The sequence below is a fragment of the Triturus cristatus genome, chromosome 12 (assembly GCF_964204655.1).
Source record: "Triturus cristatus chromosome 12, aTriCri1.1, whole genome shotgun sequence".
In the NCBI taxonomy this organism is placed as follows: domain Eukaryota; kingdom Metazoa; phylum Chordata; class Amphibia; order Caudata; family Salamandridae; genus Triturus; species Triturus cristatus.
In genome coordinates this window covers 692,642,216-692,663,161 of record NC_140595.1, presented here as the reverse complement: position 1 = coordinate 692,663,161, position 20,946 = coordinate 692,642,216, and the positions used below count along the sequence as shown (strand labels likewise).

Genomic DNA, 20,946 nt, shown 5'->3' with positions numbered 1-20,946 from the left:
AGCATCCCACAGCCCTTATGGCTGGTGCTGCATAGTTGCCTATATGTTTTTAGCCTTATCACAAATTATAATTTGTGAGTTTGTCTCTCGCACATCCACTGCATTCCAAAATATAACAGCAACTTGGGGGTCATCATGCAAAAGGTGAGGAGACTTCCCACATAGCCACAAAACAAAAACAATAGCCTTCCAACCACACACCCTACAGCTCTACAAATGCTACAATGCAGTACAATACAACTATGACTTGAGAGCTGCAAAATATTGTGAGAGGCTTCTGAGAGTCCTGCATCCTAGAGGGTCCTTACACGCCCTCCCTCAAATAAAACAGCTTTATGATGCATATTCAAAGATCTTGAGCCAAGCATGGCTGTCTACAAATGGTGGTGGTCCACTGCAGCATAGAGACACATGTTATGCCCCTAGACATTAACATCTGCTTAGCTTCTAAATGTATAGTTAACCCCTCTTTAGTAATTCCTGCATGGCCCTTTGGAAATTCACAGTCAGGCCAGATGAACATATGCCCCCTACCTGTGCTTTAGTGTCCACTTTATCCAGGGATGGTCTGAACGAGCCAGAATCTGAACCGCCTTCTGCACCTGAAACAACCAAAGGCAGAGTTGTGTAAACAAAACATTAGGAGCACGGAGGACAGACAGATGAGGAAAGACCCTTGACAGACATATGTATAAAATAAATTGTCAGCCAAAGGTGAGGTGCTATATGTCTCTTCATACCTTGAGGATTCTCACAACTCCACAACCTGCATACTCGACCCAGAAGGAATTAGCTGCATATCCCCACTATCACTGGGTGCATGGTGCCTCTGGACTCTTACTTTCTCTTACCTAGTTTCTGTGTTTGATTAGGATGACGTTTTGTGATCGGGAAAACTGTGCATTGACACCTGCATTTTCTCATCTTCATCTGAATGTGGGGTTTATGGTTACATTTACGAACAATGTGCTCGCTTGCTCCCTTCTGGTTGTGGTTTTAAGACTAACTATGTGTATTGTTTTGTTCTACTTGTTGTTCCACTTGTTGAAGTAGGGTTATTATAGTTGTTTTATCACTGATTTTAGTGTTGGTTATGGCTAGGAATGCTGTGCTTGCTCCTTTGTTCCTGGTGTGGGATTCAGATCTGCCTTATGAAAGCTGAGACCTATTGATTTGTTCTGGTTTTAAGGTTATGTTATCTTGTCCTTTTCCAATAAATTTGGTAATGGGTCTAGTTAGAGTAGTCAAATATGTGCTCTTTTACTTGCTTAGTTCTCTGTATAGCCATTTGGCCAGGATTGGGGGCTTTGGTAGTTTTGAGTTTGGTCTAGGATTAGTGTTAGGTTTAGGGTTAATATTAGGGTTAAGGTTACACAAGTGGTCCGTGGCCTCTCCTTTCTCTTGCTTTATTCTGGGTGTGATTGTGATTTAAGTTTAATTCTTGAAGTGATCCATTTGACTGTTCTCTTCTCTTGCTTTGTACTGAGTGCGTGTCTAGGGTTAGATTTAAAAATACAGGTGTATAGCAATAGAGTTTGAGGATTGAGTTCATGACAGAGTTATGCTTGGAATTATGGAAAGCCTTAAGACTGATATTATTGTTATGAAAGCTCTTGTGGGACTTTTATATTTGTCTGCTTGGTTACAGGTGTGGGTTTATGGTTAATGATTGGATTAGAGGTAGAATTGGTTTTAGGATTGTATTTCATATTGTGGTTGTTAATCAAGTTAAGCAAGATGTTTACAGACTCTTTAGTGATCTTACTTTTTTATTTTGTGTATGGGATTAGGGTTAATATTTAGATTCAGGGTTTGTTTTGGGTTTACATTAGGGTTTGTGGCAAGAAAAGCTGTAATTAGGCTATTCCATTTAGTTGCTTTGATATGCCTCTTGGAATAGATTCAGAAATGGGGGATAGAGTTGTGGTCATGTTTAAAGTTATCAAAGCTTTGTTATCATCTCCCCTTTTAAAAAAAGGTGCTTTATACTCTTCTATTCTTTTGTGTAATTACATTAAATACAACTTGTATTGAGGTAGGAGCTGGATAGAAAACTATCTCACATTTATCTCTTACTACTACTGCCAACCGCTGACTAAGGATGAGTTTCCCTTTGAGTTTAGTCCTGGCCATAGGCTTTGGACTAGGTATGTGAAAGCTTTCAGGGGACTTTGTTATCCATTCCCTTTATGCTTTGTGCATAATAATGGATGGTCTTGGGCTTAGGTGAGACAGTACTTTGGATGAGGTCTTCTGCTTATCCAGTGATGGGTTTAAGATTACTGTGATGGTTTTTCTTGGCTTCAAATATTATTTTTGGTTTAGGACAACTCTATGTCTTGAAGTGAGATCTTTGCACCGCAGCAGTTTGCACCTTTGTAATAAATCATCCAGTCTCGCAATATCCCATCAGTTTAATATACTTTTTTCCTCTCTGTTTTATCAGGATTGGTGTGGATATCTGAAAGATTAAGAAAGTAATCCACAGCATATGCATATTATATATATATATATATATATATGCAATATTATAATGTTTGAACTATATTACTGTATATTAAGGGCCTCATGTAGGAAGCCAAATACCGGTCGGTAACGGCCGATTTTCGGTAATTATACCGTTACCGACCGGTATTTTGGCTTTTGGTATGTAGGGGGCTCATTTCTGTATTCGGTAATTTACCGAATCGGTAAAATTACCGAATCGGTAATTTTACCGATTCGGTAAATTCCGAATACAGAAATGAGATGTAGGGGGAGTGTGTGGGTGTTTTTAGGAGTCGGTATTTACCACCAACTAATAGTTGGTGGTAAATAATTAATGGATGTGTGTATGCATTATTAAGCGCTTAGCAGTGTGCAATGTGGCAGACATACATGCCCTTAGGGCATGTATGTGTGCCACATGTGCACACATGGCCGAATCAGGGGTGCAACAGGGTGTCAATGTGACACCCTGCCACCCTTGCATGTGTTCCCCCCATTACCGAATCGGTATTTACCGATTCGGTAATGAGGCATACCTTCCCATCAATGGGAAGGTATGCCTCATTACCGAATCGGTAAATACCGATTCGGTAATTACCGAATGTTAACGAATCGGTAAAAATAACCGACACTTTACCTACATACGAGTTACCACTTCTTAAATACCGATTCGGTAACGTTCGGTATTTAAGAAGTGGTAACTGGTATGCTACCTACATGAGGCCCTTCAGTGTGTAAAACCACAATGTACTTTATTAGAGTTAATAGACCAATGGACTCAAGGTAATGCATAATGCGTGAAACAAATCTTCATGGCATAAGTGGACATCTAAAACACCTCTTCATCTACAACAAGGTTGTCATCTATATGTACAGGAGGCCAGATTGCAGGACAATCCCTCACTATGTAACTGATATCCATTTGATATCTTGTATGTAAATGTACCTAATGAGGATATCCTTAAGGTCTAGCATGGCTCTGGTTGTCCTAGAACTAGAGAGCATGGCTAAGGAAAAGTGGAAAGGGTAAATCGAGAGGAGAATCTGCTAGTGGAAGTTGCTCCATTGAGTCATTTTGCAGAGGATTCTTTTTTCAGAAATTCTCCAATGGGATCAGCATTTGTTTCACAAATTGGAGGGGATTTGCATTACCACCCAACTATAAATCTGTCCCAAAGACGGAAGCATACATGTTGGGGCTCTTACAATACTCGCTTCGCTATCAGGGTAGTACTGCTAATGCTGCTTGATATTGCCTTTGTACTCTCTATTCTTTCTTAACCTCTTGATGCCCATGACGAGATGGTCTCGTCATGGGCCGCGGTTGCGCTGTGCCCATGACGAGACTATCTTGTCATGAACCCCGCCCGCTAATGAAAGGGCCGGCACAGGGCGGGGAAAGGGCGGGGCACTCAAGGGGTTAAAGTGCCGTCAGTCAATTGCTTGTTTCGGTTGTAACCTCAACTATGTATGAGATAAAAGGTCCATCAGTCACGGAAATTGAAAATTCAGGGGCGTAGCTTGGCCAGTTAGATGGGGGATGAGTTTCAGAATTTACAATTCTCACGCTGGCTTATCATGATAATCACTGCATGACAAGCAGCGCATGAGGAGGGCTTAAGAGGTGGTGAAAAGGAAAAGGAGTGAGGATTGTGAGAGGTGGCTAAAACACAATGGGGTATATTTACTAGGAAATAATGCAGCGCGGTGCTGCGAGCAAAATTCCAGCACCACTCTGCATCATTTGAAAAATGAAGGGATGCGCCATATTTACAATAATACGGTGCACCGCTGTGAATTCCCTTACTCTGGTGCTAAAAAAAACTGCCTAGCACCAACACAGACACACTTGGGCCATCGTGCAAGGGTGCCTGTATTGCAGGTATGATTGTTTGTGTGCAGGAAGGTGTCCCTTCCTGCATAGAAGCAATCAATAATGGAAAAGATCAAGCAGAGGTCGCTTTTCGCAGATTTAGACAATGCCTGCTGGATATTTCTTCATGGATGACTGACAGTTGCCTGAAGTTGAACACCGATGAAACGGAGGTGATGTTTCCTACCACAGGTCGATCTATGGTGGCCGGTAGTGCTCAATCCCCCTCCTGTCCCTGTCACATTTGCAAGAAATGTAGGCTTCAAATTTACTCTTCACTTTCGTGCAAGGTCCAGATAGGGCATGTCTCCGCTTCCTGTTTCTGGAAGCTGAAAGCCCTGCGGAGATTTCTGCATCTTCTGCGGATGGACTGCAGAGAAACGGTGGTTCACACTCTGTTTACATCCCAGCTGGATTATGCCAATAGCTTGCACCTGGGCCTTCCAGCCTATCTGATGAGAAAATTGCAAACCATCCAGGATGCTGCTGCTAGGCTTATTAGAAACGTGCCGCCACGTCATCATATCTCCCCTCATCTGCGCAGCCTACATTGGCTCCCAGTTAGGAAAAGAATAGAGTTTAAGGCTCTGTCTTTGGCCTTCAGAGCCTCTAGAGACAGAGGCCCAGGATACCCGAAGGTGAGACTCCAGAAGTACAGCCAGACTAGGACTCTGTGATCCACTTTTCAAGAATTGCTCCGGATTCCTCGCTTTTCCAAAACCAGGATTGGTGGGCGAGCCTTCACGGTGAGAACTGGTACCCTCTGGAATTCCATGCCTGACCATCTTCGTAAAGCCGAGTCGGAGACTGCATTTAGGAAGGCTGCTTAGCGCCGGGACACCACCGTTGGTGGTAGCCGTGCGTTCTACAAATGAAATTGAATGGAATGGAATGGCGATTTGCTACTTCTATGTGTGCTGCAGAATGCAAATTGCCTTTATTCAATTATTGTTTTTGTGCAGGAAGGGATGCCTTCCTGCACATGAACAATCATTAATGGCATTTATGTGTTCTTCCGAATGCAGCACACATAGAAATAGCAAGTAACAATGAGAAATAAAAGCGTTTCTAATTGAGCCACACTGATGCCTGCTTTTCAGTGCTGCCCCAGATCATTGTAAATCCGGGGCAGCATCAAAAAGCAATGGGTGTTGTGGTGGAACACCTACAGCATCATCCATTGCACGCCCCTTTCATGCAGAATACTGCTTGAAAGAGTAGCATGTTTACAAAGCAGTGCCATGCAAAGTGGCTTAAAGCTGCTTTGTAAATATGGTGCAGGGCACTGCGCCACAGCAACGTCGGGAAGTGCGAATCCATTGTAAATATGCCCCAGTATTTTGTAAAATAACCATGTTTTATGACCTTCAAAACAGAGACGAGAGTATATGTTTCTGAAGTGAAATCCGACAAACACCTTCTCATACCCGACTGAAAACTCCTGTCTCCAACTATTTATTAAATAGTACATTTATTAGGGGATGTGACACTCAAAACACTCCCACCCCGAAGGTACGCCCCTGCGAAAAGTTAGAGGCAAAGGTTCTTACCATCCGAGTTAAGGGCGGCTCGATTTCGGACTGTGAAGCCTCCACTGGACCCTGACTCCCACTCGTCCTCATACCATTTCTGCTCCTTGTCTATCATCCTGAAAAACAAACATTCATAGCATGAGTGATCCTATCACGTGCTGCAGATGAAGATTCCTGGAGGTTGCCTCTTTTTTAGACCCACTGCCCTCCCTTTTGCTTTTTGAAAATATTTGTTCTGGCTGCGTCTGGCTTTTGTATTTTCTATCACTTTGCAGTACCCCTATGACCATGCTACCACAGCAAGCTGCAAGACAATGATATAACATTCACAAAACACATTACATACTTTTGTGTTACTTTGGTTGAGGGTACATTTTGCCACTCCTTTGCTATTCCTTCATGCGTTGAGTTGGGGATTCCCTTCATACTTTTCATGTGTTTCTCAAATTTTAATTTATAATTATATAGGCTTTCTGACTGGTCCTTTATCTTGGGAACAGAACTCTTGTCTTGTAATTAATATCTTGTTTCATATTCTACTGACTTCCCAAGCCCATGTCTCTTTTCTACCTGTTCATCTCCTGGAATTCTTTCAGTTCTGATAACCCCTTCTCTGAGAGCTAAGTTCATGCCTGACTTCTGCTGGCTTGCTTGAGGTTTTTGCTTCTGGAGTTCTTGACAAAAGACTTGTTACATCTGGGGCATGAGCTGGCTTTCATTTGACTGTGCTCAAAGGGCTGGCCTGTGTTCTTTAGTTATCTGTTCCATCTGCTCTGCAGCCATCCACCACTGATGAACAGCCTCAGCTTTTGGGCTTCCACCTCATTGGATTAGGTTATTTTTGCTTTATCTGTTACAACATCAGTGTATGTTTGGAGGTTTCTTTGGTCAGACAGCCTTTGAGTTCTCCCACTCACCTAATTTATAAGTACCTGGATTCCCAAATGGTGCGAGAAACCCTTAGGTAAGCATGGGTGGATATGATCCACACCTGCTCTACTCCCTGACCATTATGCAGCACTTTGCCCCAATATTCTCACTGTCCAATAGTGTTGCAACACTGCCCTGTAACCCCTTTCTCCCGATTCATATTGCCACATATCTGCATGTCATCTGTTCAGTTTTCCACCTCTCTGTCACCAATCCTCACCCCAGTATTTACTATCTCCAATATCCAGCCGCAGGTAAGAGCGGTGGGGCAGTGGGGCCAGGTGGGGGCATTTCAAGGGAAAATTAGATAAGTAACAAATTTTCCAACTTCATCATCTGTCAAAATCCCCCCACACCCCCACCAAGACCCACCGCCCCACCGCACTTACGTGCACGGGCCGCAGCTGCCAATATCTCACAAGCATTTTGTTTGCAACCTGGTCTCCACTACCTCCTTTTCAATTTCTCTCATCCCCATTATTGAATCCCTGTTAGCACTCTGCCCATTTTTTCCTGAATGATTGGAACACAATATGACCTGTCCAACAATTTGATACCACCTAATATACAGGCTGAAGTCAAGAAAAGGTAATCTATATTTCCACCACTTCTATTTGTAGGCCAATGAATGAAACAATGAATGAATGAAACAAATCTTATATAGCGCTACTAAGCCCAATGGGCGTCAAGGCGCCTACCAAAAAAAAAATACTGACTGTAGGATAAAAGGAACTTACTGGTAGGCCTTCTCAAAGTACCAGGTCTTAAGAAATTTCCTAAAAAGAACCAGAGAGGGTTGAGATTTAATCTCCATAGGAAGTGAATTCCAAAGTAGCGGGGCAACGGCAGAAAAAGCTCTGCTACCCCATCTAACCTTCTTGGTTCGGGGGACTACCAGTTGATTAGCATCAGAGGAGCGAAGATATCTACTAGGAATGTAACGGGTCAACAAAGACCCCAGAGCATCCGAGGGGCCGATGAGAAGGGCTCTATATGTGAGGCATAGGAGTTTAAAAGAAATCCTATGATGAATAGGGAGCCAGTGAAGATACTTCCTGGCGGCTGTTGCGGAGGAGTCTTTTGGAAGAGCCAAAACAAATTTGGCGGCAGCATTTTGCACAACCTGGAGGCGCTGGATAAGATGTTTATTAATCTCCGAGTATAATGAATTACAGTAATCGTTCCTTAAAAAGAATCCTGACCCTTGAGCTAGAAAAACAAGAAATACATTGAAGCAGAGAGCATTACTTACTTCTCCTTGGAAGGATCCCTTTTCTTTCGGCACACCAAAACGACGAGACTGACAAATATGGCCAGTAGCACAGCCAATGCCAACGGCACACCAACATAGACACCAATTTTGCTGACCACTGTTTGACATCTGTCCCCATAGTACCAATAGTAGTCTGAAAACTCACAGCTGCAGGGAAAAAACAAGTAAACTGTGAATTAAGACATGAAAAAATGACGAGCAAACGCCAACAAATTTGTGCCAAGTAGGAAAAGAAAGTGAGCCGATTCCTGCAACTATAACTGTATCACACTCACTACGTCACTCTAAGGAACAGCAATTCCTGGTTCATACTGGTTAACCTGTCCTGTCTACAGCCAATTTCGCCTCAGTCTCTTTTTTTAAGACAGAGAAGGCATGGTGCTGCTCCTTACCTTGCCCCATTTACTTTCTATGACTTTTACTTCCACCTCATCTTCAAGTTGTCTCCATTTAGTGAGTTACACCATCACTTTGCCCAAGGCAAAAGAAGAACAACTTTTGAGCTTAAGTATAATTTGGTACTAGGGTGAGTAGTAAAAAAATGACTTTAATGCACTTTAATTAAACTATGGTTAGAATTAGGGATGATAGTTTAGCTGTAATTCATTGAAAACAATAAAATCAATTAAGATTTAGTTTACGATATTTACTTAGGTTGAATATGTTCAATTTTAAATATTTCATTAACATTTACAGTTATGGTTAAGTGGGTGAGGGCTGGGGGAGCTGGTGTTAGTATTAACATAATTGAATAAAATGATATTAAAACATACTTGGTCAAATATAAGGCTGGGGTGAGAGTGGAAACAGACTGATAAATTGCTTGAACATAATTCAATTCCATATACAGATAGGGTAAGACTTACTTTAACACAATATAAAAATGCCATTTGAAGTACATTTTATTAACAGAATTAAATATAGGGTAATGCCTAGCGTTGTTGGTATTACACATTGCTATTATTTATTTAATTTAAATAAATAGAAAACAAATAGCTTTAGGGTTAACGATAGTGTTAATGAATCATGATTAAAATCATGGAATTTAATTTGTTGATGGGTTATGGTCAGTGCCAGAGTAAGATACCTGATTCAGTGTTGGATTAAGATAAGAGGCAGTAATAATGCATTGTGAACTGTTAAATTATAACATGATATAAGATTAAGGAAACTGTTGGCTTTACAGCAATTTTTAGAGGCCAGATATACTAGGCGTATTTATGGTTGCAAGCGATCTGATTCAGAGTTTGTGACCATGAAATTGCTTTTTCAGTTGTACTAATCCCATTTTAAGTATCAGAAAACATTTACCGACCCATAAAATGGCCTCAAAAATGGATACTAAATCAATATGCTATGTATCACATTGAAAGGTTGCTGAGACCTTAAAGGAGGTGCTAACGCATTCGCAAAATTGAAGGTGACCCCCTTGGAGCCTCTTCCCCTTTGTGAATTTAAAATAAGTTTGCTGAGTAATAGGCAGGACCACAACCAACTCTCAAATAAAGAAAAAAACGTTTATTTTTAAACACAGACCCAATTCCTTTATGGAAAATGGACTGTCTGTAGTAACAAAATGTTTGCTTTATTTAAATGCAATTACCAGCATGGTGATCTGCTGATCCCAATAGGCCACCATCCCTGTGATGGCCTCCAATTAAAGTGAGTCACAATTTGTAATGTACCTCATTAATATTCATGAGGTAGGTCAGATTGTGACCCACTACAATTTGGAATTTTACGACCCTACCTATTAGTACAACATGTTGTTTCATAAAATTCTTTACTGGTCATAAAAACACTGGTCGCAATTTGGGCTAGTATGTTTTTGACCAGTTATTTGTGCACCCAGCTTTAGGTAAGGGGAAAAATTGAAGGCAGGATTAAGTAAAATGGACAAAGTAAATCTTATCATCTATAACTCTCTGTAGGAAAGTTAGAGAAGGACTGCAACAGTGTTCAGACAACCCTCCTCTCATAACTCCAAGGGCCCTTCCATTGTGCAGGGAAACATACTATTACAAGTATTTTAGATGTTCAAGGGGAATTAGAACATTGGAATGTTGATAACTCCATTGAATAAAATGGAGGAGCTCCGAGCTTATAATGGCTGGTAAAAGCCGGGAGCTCTAACATTCCAATGTTTCCCTTTCTTTTTCTCCCTCTTTAATTTAAAACATCCAACCCTTAGTGAGTAGTATGTTCTAATAGCCTTATATCCCTTCTGCCTCGGACTATACCAGTTGTTAAAGGCCCTATCCCTTGTTATTGGCCCTCTCCTGAGGCTCGAGCATATATTCGGGTTCAGGGCCTTTAACAACCGGTATAGCCTTTGGCAGTACGCTATAAGGCTATAATAGTAAAGTATTGCTTCAATCCTCAATTTGGTAGTAGGACTGGGGCATATCAACACATTCAGGCCGTGAATTTAATTAGTAGCATCTCAGTGACAACGACAGCATTCGCTGGGGAAGTGAAGAGGCATGAACATCAATAAGGAACAGCCAGCAGTAGCATGTTCTACTCCTGGCAGCCGTTTCGCACCCGGGTCCTAGGAGTCATTATTGCAGTGGCACAGACAGAAAATGAACAGTTGGGTATACATTTTGCAGTTCTCAAACTTACCCTTCTTGTAACCTTTCACCTGTAAATAGGGGACTGTTGGGACAAAGGGTGGCAAAGGAGGCACATCTGTTAGAATGTCAAAGTTATAAAGGTGTGTGATTTCTCTTCTGACACCCCTGGCATTTTAATCGATTGGTGCCCTTGTAAGGAAGAACTGAGGAACTAGATGTCAGAGAAAGTAGGGTGCTATTTACTGATGATGGTGTTATTTTAAATGTAATATGGTTTAATAAGTGTGAGTCCCTGGCTCTAGGCTCTACTCTCCCAAGGGAAATTATGAGATCAAATTAGGCCATTGTTAAGCTGTTAGTAGTAATGTGTGTTTTAGGTAGACCATCATAGTACCGCACATCTACCAGTTGCAGGTGCGGTGAAAAAGCAGGTGCTAGTACTACCCAATTTAATGATACTCAGTTTATGACTTTGGAAGGATAGAGGGCTGATATAGCAGGGTATACATACACTGCATCTGCCTAAAAACTGGGTGCATCAGTGGGAAGACGTCATTGTCTGGGATACTCCATAAACGGACATAGGCTGCAAACCGCAAATTGCTTTGTCGGGTGAAAGTGACAAGGAAAATTTGCTTCATCAGCAAATACTGATTTAGAAAATACTTGCTGAGGACAGACTTATTAAAGAGTCGAGTCAAAAAAAATCTGGCAAGATATAAACAGGCAATCGTGCCTGAAATAAGGGAAACTCTGCAGTGATCAGCGCTCAACCAGTGGTTGTCGCTTCTTCTGAGAACTGAAATTTGGAATTGGGAGAATATCTTGCACCAGATCAATACTGCAGCCTGGGGTAGAAGTAATCACCAGCTGTGGAGCCTCCATGCTGATTAATGCCAGCTTGTAATGACGGGCAAACTATCAACTTAGGAAGGACTTTGGCCAAACACAACCTCTATTAACATGGCAATGAATTAGTCCGATATTTACATGACGTTTGCTGAGTTCCAGGAGCGTCTACAAACATCAACAAAGGGAACTGGCGTTTTTTATCTAATAAAGTGGCCTCAACAGAGGCCTCAACAAACCTTCTATTGTCATGAACTGAATATACCCCTTGTGCCTTTGCAGTAATCAGCCCCAAGTGAATGTAAATTTGCAAAATGCACCATAGATGTCCATGGGCATCACTAGGGCCAGGCAAGTTTAGCAAACGCTGCCGCTGGTTTGCCAGCCAATAACCCTGGTAGAGCCGTTGCACTCCTGGCCCTAAGGGTCCACCAGACAGCAGAAAGAAAAGAAGCTAAACCACGCTCCAAGACCCTTGTTCACTTGTCCAAACACAGCCTCCATCAACATGGTAATGAAGGAGGTCCATAACTACATGACGTTAGCTGATTTCCAAGAGCTCCTAAAAACATCAGCAAAGTTCCCGCTCCTTACTAGGATGATATTAATGATCTTGAATGGAATTAAGGACCATGAGTCAGTTCCGCTACCCCTTGTGTTTTCATGTAAACAATGCCCTTGGGCAGACTTCTGTATGTGTTTATTTGACCCAAGCGTCAACCATCATAGGGAACCATGTACCTTGTTTTGGGTATTGTTATGGGAAAGATATGGAGGCCATGATCGAGCAGAAAGCGCATATCATTCAACGCAGATCAATTTGAAGTAGGTCCCCTTCAAGCACATCCTCCCCTCACTCCTCATTGGCTAGCAAAGGATGCATGGTTGACTTACAAGCAAGTTGGCCCATTCTTCCTCAGAGAACATTCTCCTCTTTCACAATTTATTTGGTTGGGATGCAGGTTGCTGCATCTGGAGACGCAATGAATACTGTTCCTCGAGATATTTACAGCATAAAAATACTTCTTGTAATCCTCAGAAATTGAGTTCGCGTAGGTGCAAGCATCTGCAGAGAAAAAACAGGGGTAAGAACCAGAACAAAGGTGGGAGGACTACAATAAATACAGAACCGCGCAATTTCCTAGATGGTGTTTGGGCTGCTGTGTTACTATACTATGGATAATCGTATTTCTGTTGATTCCTCCCTCTTGGTGTCTTGCTTCCTCCTCATCACAACACACCCTCTTTGTTCAAAACTTCCGACACCACTCAAGTATATGTATTCTTCCATCATTTCAAATTATCTATATTCCATCATATACCTTATGTAAGACTTTTCTGGTACAAACATCAAGCCGACTGCTCTAAAACTATTAAATCAATTGATTAATCAATAAATACATTCTCTTCCCAGCACAGCCAGGGCTTGCCGCAGTGGGGTCCCAACCAGGTCCAGCTGGGCTGGATCCATGCCATAGTTTCAGTAAAACCATTAACACTGTACTTGAGCTCAATTTAGATTCTCTATACATTTGTCTGATGGGCAGATCTTGATAACGTGGCATGGATCGGGCCCTCATGAACCCATGTTGCACACAGCTGCTATTGAAACATGGGATGAACAGGAAGGCACAAGGGAGCATGAGAAACTCCAGGAGCCTCATTTCATGACTGCAAGCCTTCTGTCCAGCTCTTTCATTTCTCTCTGGAGGTTATTGTGAAGACCCTTTGAAAAGCCCGCCACTTGTCCTAGGGTGACCCACTAGGCATTTTGTGCGGTATATCAAATGATAATTATATTGCGTCCCCTAAATCGTTGTACCATTACACAACAAGGTAATTATAGATAAGTAAGATATTTGAATACAATAATTATTAAGGTAGATAAACAACGTAAGAGTAAAAATATTAATAATATATTTACCATGGTGATGTAATGGTAGTCAATGTACTGGATTCAATATGTGTGCAGGTCGATACTACTGACCTTAATTTAGTGTCATACAAATGTAAGAGGGTATTAAAAATTATATAGGCTCCCGAAGGACTCTGGGTGGGAACATACCATTACCACTCCAATATTACTACTTTTAACCATTACTTCAGCGAAATTATTTCTACCCCACCATTAGCTAGCCGGGTTACATTATGCATCACTATAAAGAGTTATTGTGATTAAATAATTGTTGTGTAATATTAAAATAAATATGATTGGTTGGGTTTAGGGTTAGGATGAGTATTATGATTGTGATACAGGAAGCCATATTAGGAAAATAAAATAATAAAAAATAGATTGCCATTGATGGAGTTATTGAGTAAGAGTTAAAAATGGTATTAGGTTTACAGCAAGGGTTTATTGTTTTTAAAGTTTAAATTCGTGCAAATTAATATAATGTATTATTAATATTTAATTTTAAGAAATGATTAGTGTTAGAGAAATGATTAGTGCTAAGGTTAGAGTAAAGGTGCCATATTTCACACATATTCATTTTAATTAAATACTTAAAGAGTTATCACTATTTAGGATAAGTGCTAGGGAAAAGGTTATAAATTCAATAATTTCATTTTAATTTAAGTAAATGTCATTTTAATTCTTTTTTTTTTTAGAAAAGGCAATTGTTTCTACCTGAAAAGGGATATGTTGTTGAGGACATTCATTTGAAATGTAGTTAATTAAATAAAATATTTAGCATCTTTTAGAGTTGGAGTCATGGTAAGCAATAGAGTTAGCGGAGGAGTACAATACTTCTTTTACTTCAATGTTAAAGTAATTGAATTCATAATAAAAACAAACATGTTTGGGAATGACTCGGTTAGTGCTAGTTGTTAGTGGCAAGATAAAGGACATATTGACTAGATGGTGTTGAAGCAATTGTACAATTATTGTTATTTTATCATAATTCCACCTCAGTTTGTGAGAAAGTGAAAAACAAGCTGTCTCTTTGTGCTATGTCCCTAACCTTGGGTGACAGACAGGCATCAAAGAGGAAATCCTAATCCCACTAACTGAAAGAAAAGAATGAGGGCTTGATTTAGATCTCGGAGAATGGGATACTTTGTCAAAACGTTGACGGATATCCTGTCTGCTGAAGTTGAAATCCCATTGGATATAATGGGATTTATATTTTGCAGGATGGGTTATCCGTCACTGTTGTGACAGAGCATCCCATCCACGAGACATAATCAGGCACTTAATCTTTTACCTCAAATTTCCAGATTTTTTTTTTCCGGTCTCTTTAGGAAGAGTACGTCAGATCAAGAGGGTCTTATAAAGCACGTATGCTTCTCTCTGAGGTGAGGTACATGGTAGGGCTCTGTCCATTGATCTGAAGCATACTACGAAGTCCTAGCTCTTGGCAATTCTAAAGCTTTTCCACAAATGTTTGCATTTGTAAACCGCCCAATGTGGACTAAAATTCCATAAGAACAAACTATGCTCTCTTCTTTTGTGTATTCTTCTAACTAATTTTGAGTAATACAGAGTATACAGAAATGTGGTGACACACTGAGGTGGCATGGTGTGCAAAACAACGATGGACTGAGATGCGCCCGAGTAATTACCAGTGGCTGAGAGTAATTCAAGCATTTCATGCACCACTTTTTGGAAACTTCAGTGTGATTAATAAAGAGCAAATCTTGCTACAAAGCAATGGAACAGTGTCCACAAATGGGAATGCGTGGGCACAGGCATGAAGAGCAAGCAGAGACACTGTCCCCTCTAGTATAGCGACATCATAAAATAGACACAGCTAATAACATGTTAGTAAAACAAGCGTATCATCTCCCAACAGTGACTAAACATTCTAATTAAATAAAAGGATGGCAAGTGAAAGCAGGTCTAGTGGTGAATTCATGCAATCTTTGCAAATACTATTTCCACTCTACTTCATGCACTGGGTGAGTTTTTGCTCTTTTGTTTTATCTACCATAAGTTCACAATCCCATGCAGTTCCCCCATGAATGGTAATAACTCATCAAATGTCATCGCCAAAGGGAATAGGAATGTCTGTGAGTAAACTCATGGCTTGGAACCCAAGAGAGAAAATAAGAGGATTAGTAAGTAGGGTGGTGTCTGGCACTAAATGCTCAGGTCTTACCTTGAAGGTCCACTTTAGCTTGTCCAACTTCAGTCAGATTAAAGCATAGATGATCTAGGGATGGAAAATACACATCTGGTTAATAGCTTGTATTTCTGTGTGATGTTTGTAAGCAGCAGATGTGAAGTAACGTTGTCCTAAAGAAGGAATTTTCTTAAACAAGGACATCATTTGCAGTACAAATTAAGAGAGAAACCAGCCTTTTCAAAATTGACATGAGACAGAGTTCCATATATCTAACAATGATCAGAGGTGGAACCCACCTTCAAAGTGCAGTTCAATTATGGTACCCTGTCTCACTTTCTTAGCCTTGATTGTTAGCAAAGTTACCCTGTCTTGCGCTGCCAGGATGCATAATTACATTCTAACTTCTGACTGAACCACCCTTTGATCCTTGAACTGCGAGAGAGTCCCAGCTTTCAAGCCCTGACCTTCAGCCAAGTCCTCGTGTTCAGGTGGCACATGAGGCAAAGGACCCATCTTCACTGGGGTAGATTTATGCTTCTAGCCCTGACCTCGGAAGGAGTTCCACTCTTTCAGTCGAGAACTGGGGTCGAATCCCACATTTTGAACCCTAAACTGGGGTACTTGGCAATTATTTGAGCCTTGTCTGCCAGGAAAATACATTATTTCAATCCTGACCTAGCTAATATTCTGTTCTACAAACATTGACTAGAACAACTTCCCCCTCTTTGAGCTCTGATCAGGGGTAAAATCTAATTCTTTCAGTGCTGATCTTTGGTTGAATCTCACATTTGATCTCTCCAGGTGGCAGGTGTACTGTAACACACTTCAAGCATGACCTATGCTGGTGTTGCATTGATCAGGTATTAAACTGAGTTAAAATCCCTCTCCTTGATTTCTGACTTTGAGCTCTTGTCTGGGGTAGAGTCCCACTATTTGAATGCTGAGAGGTTAGAAACAAGCCCTTTAAACTCTAAACAGCCACACCCTTTAATGATTTTCAGTGACCTTTAATACTGCCCCACTCTTTACACATGGACCTGTGATGGACTTTCACCTTTCAGGATCTGATCTGAGATACCTTTTTAACCTTCAATTCCACATCAGGCAGCAAGCCACCACTTGATCCTCGACCTCGTGTACAGACACACCAATTCAGCCCTATTATAGTATACAAATCCATGTTTAGATTACCTTAAATGACCTAGTGTACAGTCACATCATTCAAGATCTGAATTAAAGCAGAACAATGTGGCTGTAGTATGTGCTGTGGAAACTGATGCTGTGCAGACTCCTATCAGCTGGGGGGAACAACCTTTACAACGCAACTTTTACAACGCACTACACTTACAACGCATTTTTTACAACGCACAATCCATTACAACGCATGACATTACAACGCAGGACATTACAACGCATTTTTAAAAACTACCTTTACAACGCATTCCATTACAACGCATACTACCATTACAACGCATACCATTACAATGCATAATATAGTAATTTTTACCCCTAAACTATCCAACACTTACCCTACTGTTGCACCCCCTGGAGTTAGAATAGTAATTTTTACCCCTATACTATCCAACACTTTCCCTACTGTTGCACCCCCTGGAGTTAGAATAGTAATTTTAACCCCTATACTATCGAACACTTACCCTACTGTTGCACCCCCTGGAGTTAGAATAGTAATTTTTACCCCTATACTATCCAACACTTACCCTACTGTTGCACCCCCTGGAGTTAGAATAGTAATTTTTACCCCTATACTATCCAATACTTACCCTACTGTTGCACCCCCTGGAGTTAGAATAGTAATTTTTACCCCTATACTATCCAACACTTACCCTACTGTTGCACCCCCTGGAGTTAGAATAGTAATTTTTACCCCTATACTATCCAACACTTACCCTACTGTTGCACCCCCTGGAGTTAGAATAGTAATTTTTACCCCTATACTATCCAACACTTACCCTACTGTTGCACCCCCTGGAGTTAGAATAGTAATGTTTACCCCTATACTATCCAACACTTACCCTACTGTTGAACCCCCTGGAGTTAGAATAGTAATTTTTACCCCTATACTATCCAACACTTACCCTACTGTTGCACCCCCTGGAGTTAGAATAGTAATTTTTACCCCTATACTATCCAACACTTACCCTACTGTTGCACCCCCTGGAGTTAGAATAGTAATTTGTACCCCTATACTATCCAACACTTACCCTACTGTTGCACCCCCTGGAGTTAGAATAGTAATTTTTACCCCTAAACTATCCAACACTTACCCTACTGTTGCACCCCCTGGAGTTAGAATAGTAATTTTTACCCCTATACTATCCAACACTTACCCTACTGTTGCACCCCCTGGAGTTAGAATAGTAATTTTTACCCCTATACTATCTAATACTTACCTTAAATGCAATTTAATATTATGCGTTGTAATGGTATGCGTTGTAAAGGTAGTATGCGTTGTAATGGAAATGCGTTGTAAAGGTAGTTTTTAAAAATGCGTTGTAGTGTCCTGCGTTGTAATGTCATGCGTTGTAATGGATTGTGCGTTGTAAAAAATGCGTTGTAAGTGCATGCGTTGTAAAAGTGTGCGTTGTAACGTCATACATCCATCAGCTGGTGCTGGACTGGGATGCTGCAAGTTGTTTTTCTCATGTGACACCTGGCCTGAAACCCAAAATGCACTAAGACACCTTAGATCTTTTTTCTGCCATCAGATGTGGACATGTTTCCACCGCTCTGCAACAGCTGCACATCAAAAAAAAAAAACAACCACAGTGCAAATGTATAGAAGGCACTATGCATTTACCGATACTTTGATCACTTTGGAACAGGACTAAGTGACAAGCTTGGGGATAGGTCATATTCGAATGGATCATTTGGGGGAGTGTATTGAGGAAACACAATATAAAATGTGCTCTTCATGCAACAGCAAATTACTGCATTTGGTCCAGCATCAGGTATGTATTCCCTGCCCACTTACTGACCACAATCAAAGTAGCTGTACCATGTGTATAGTGTGCAATAAATCAGATATAAAAAGATCGTTTGTCATAGAAGGGTGGAGCCTCACTCTGCCATTGTCACCAAGGGTGTCAAAGGAATCAATTCTAAAACTGACAGGGATGGTCCATCCAGTAACATGAAAGACCTAACAGAGAGGCGCCCATGTATGTGTCCTCCTATAACCCTGAATCCATTGGTCCCATCTCCTGGCCCCCACTGAAACCTGCACCCAGAATTAGGACAACATCTTGAGGTCCAGGGACAGACACCAAGGACCAGGCAATCCAGCCATGACCTCAAAAACAAGACGATTCATACACATTAACTTCTTCCCCCAGGGACTGACATCAAAAGGAACCTTGCCTTCTTGGCAAGAAACAGCACCGAGAGCACCATACCATGATTGACGCCGCCCCTTTACGGACTCTGCCCGGCATGGCTGCAGGGCAGACCCTCTGAGTGACTTCTCTTCAGAGCCATATCCCGTTAAAGATTCTCTACCTGATGATACATTAGCCTATAATGCATTCATAGTCAAGGTGGGAAAACACCATAATGTTCCCATAAATGAGGATAAGAAGGAAGAAGACTTCCTTACTGAACCCCTTTCTTTCAAAAAGAGTAGAGCACACAATTTCTACCCATGCTCAGAACAATGTTAAACTGCTCTTCGGAGTTCTTTAAGGTCCCAGTACAATCAAGTGAAGTAGCACCAGGGGTTGAAAGACCATGCATCCCCAGTCTCTCTTGTCATGCACACAGCATGGAAGAGAGCATGTATGCACGGTGCAGGTGACAGCTGATTATCCAAAAAGAGATAAGAAAATAATGGAAAGCGCTTGCCATCAGGGGCAGACACACAGTGGCGCTTTTTCAACTTAATGTCTCTATCGTCAAGTCATAAAAGAGATGGAGAATAGAGATCAATAGAGATTCAAAACCATCATCTGATGTGCCTCTGATGCAGCAGGTATAGCTTCAAGGCATATAGATACTAACATTCTGCTTCATCGCAGTGTCAAAAAGGAGATGGACACTGCCAAGGCCAAGAGTATCTGGAAGCAAATCAGTTTTTTTTAGACCACAAATCCATGCAAAAACTACTGCAGCATCCACTGTGCCAAGGCACCAATTCCAACCACAACAGCCCTTTCAAGAATGGCAGCAGCAGCCCAAAGACAATACACAAGAAATGGCTTCAGAGGGCATAGTCACTCCAAGGGTAGAAGAGCACAAGTCAGAGGTGTCTCCACCAGCAACCAATAACCTCATGTCTGTCTCCTAACTATCTAACACCTGCCATTGGATGTCTGAGGTTCTATCTTTCTCAATGCCAGAATATAACCTCAGATCAGGGGGTAACACCCACCATTGCCCAAGGTTATTGCTTAGAATTTCCCACCACCTCTCCCAATATCTCAGTCCATCCTCACAACATAATCAAGGAACATCACAAACTAATGCTAGAGCAGGTAGAAGCTCTCATTCGCAAATGTACAATATAAGTTGGCCCACTGCAGCAGAGGGACCAATGGATCTTGTATGTCTCCCTCCCAGCCAGGAACTTGAGGCTGATACTCAACCTTTGAGAGCTCCACTGTTGCATCACATGCAATTCCTTCATGATGGCCACTCTGCAAGGTGCCTACTTCCACATCCCCATCCATCCAGCTCTCCACCAATACCTCAGGTTTGTGGTCTTGGAGATCATGACCAATTCAAAGTCCTACTCTTTGGGTTCACTACAGCCCACAGGGGTTTGGCCAAATGTCTAGCAGTGGCGGCAGGGCATCTCCAACGCAGTCACATTATTGTGCTCCACACCGAGACAACTGGTTGTCTGGTAAAAAACCAGATGACTGGTTGATAAAAGGTAGCAGTGGGGCACAATGCCTCATCTCCTTTCGACACACCTTGCATGTCTTCACCAATGGGGATTTACAATCAATGTTAAAAGTTCAACCTAGTCCTTAACCGAGGCTGGGGTTCCTTGGAGCCACACTAAATGCATTACCAGGTAACGCATACCACAGCAGTGACACTTGATGGCATTTCAGAAACATCTTCCTGTTACCGGGCATTTCATCCTCTGACCGTGAGAATGATTATGAAACTGCTAGAAACGTCGGTGTTTTGTATTGCCCCGCTTCCAAATGCCAGGTCACACATGCGCCCCCTTTAGGAATACCTTGGCAAACATTGGTCACAGGGAAATGGGAAATGAAAGGTTTTGTTTTAGGGGAATCAAGTGTTCCAAACAAACTGCTAGGTAAGTTGTATTTTCCATATCCTATAGATAACTATATGTTCCCCAAATATCATGGCAGAGTTAGGTGAAGGATTCTAA

At 41.5% G+C, this 20,946-nt stretch overlaps 1 protein-coding gene across 1 annotated transcript in view; it reads right to left on the bottom strand.

The window, feature by feature from the left end:
* The window catches only part of LOC146780109 (uncharacterized), a 72,229-nt gene that overhangs the window by 15,449 nt on the left and 35,834 nt on the right, over window positions 1–20,946 (bottom strand). The window contains exons 7-11 of the mRNA XM_085638021.1: window positions 15,618–15,671; window positions 12,415–12,586; window positions 8,075–8,242; window positions 5,911–6,008; window positions 535–602 (exon numbers count right to left, since the gene is read on the bottom strand). Coding sequence (XP_085494147.1) covers window positions 535–602; window positions 5,911–6,008; window positions 8,075–8,242; window positions 12,415–12,586; window positions 15,618–15,671 — 560 coding nt within the window. The remainder of the gene's footprint in view (window positions 1–534; window positions 603–5,910; window positions 6,009–8,074; window positions 8,243–12,414; window positions 12,587–15,617; window positions 15,672–20,946) is intronic.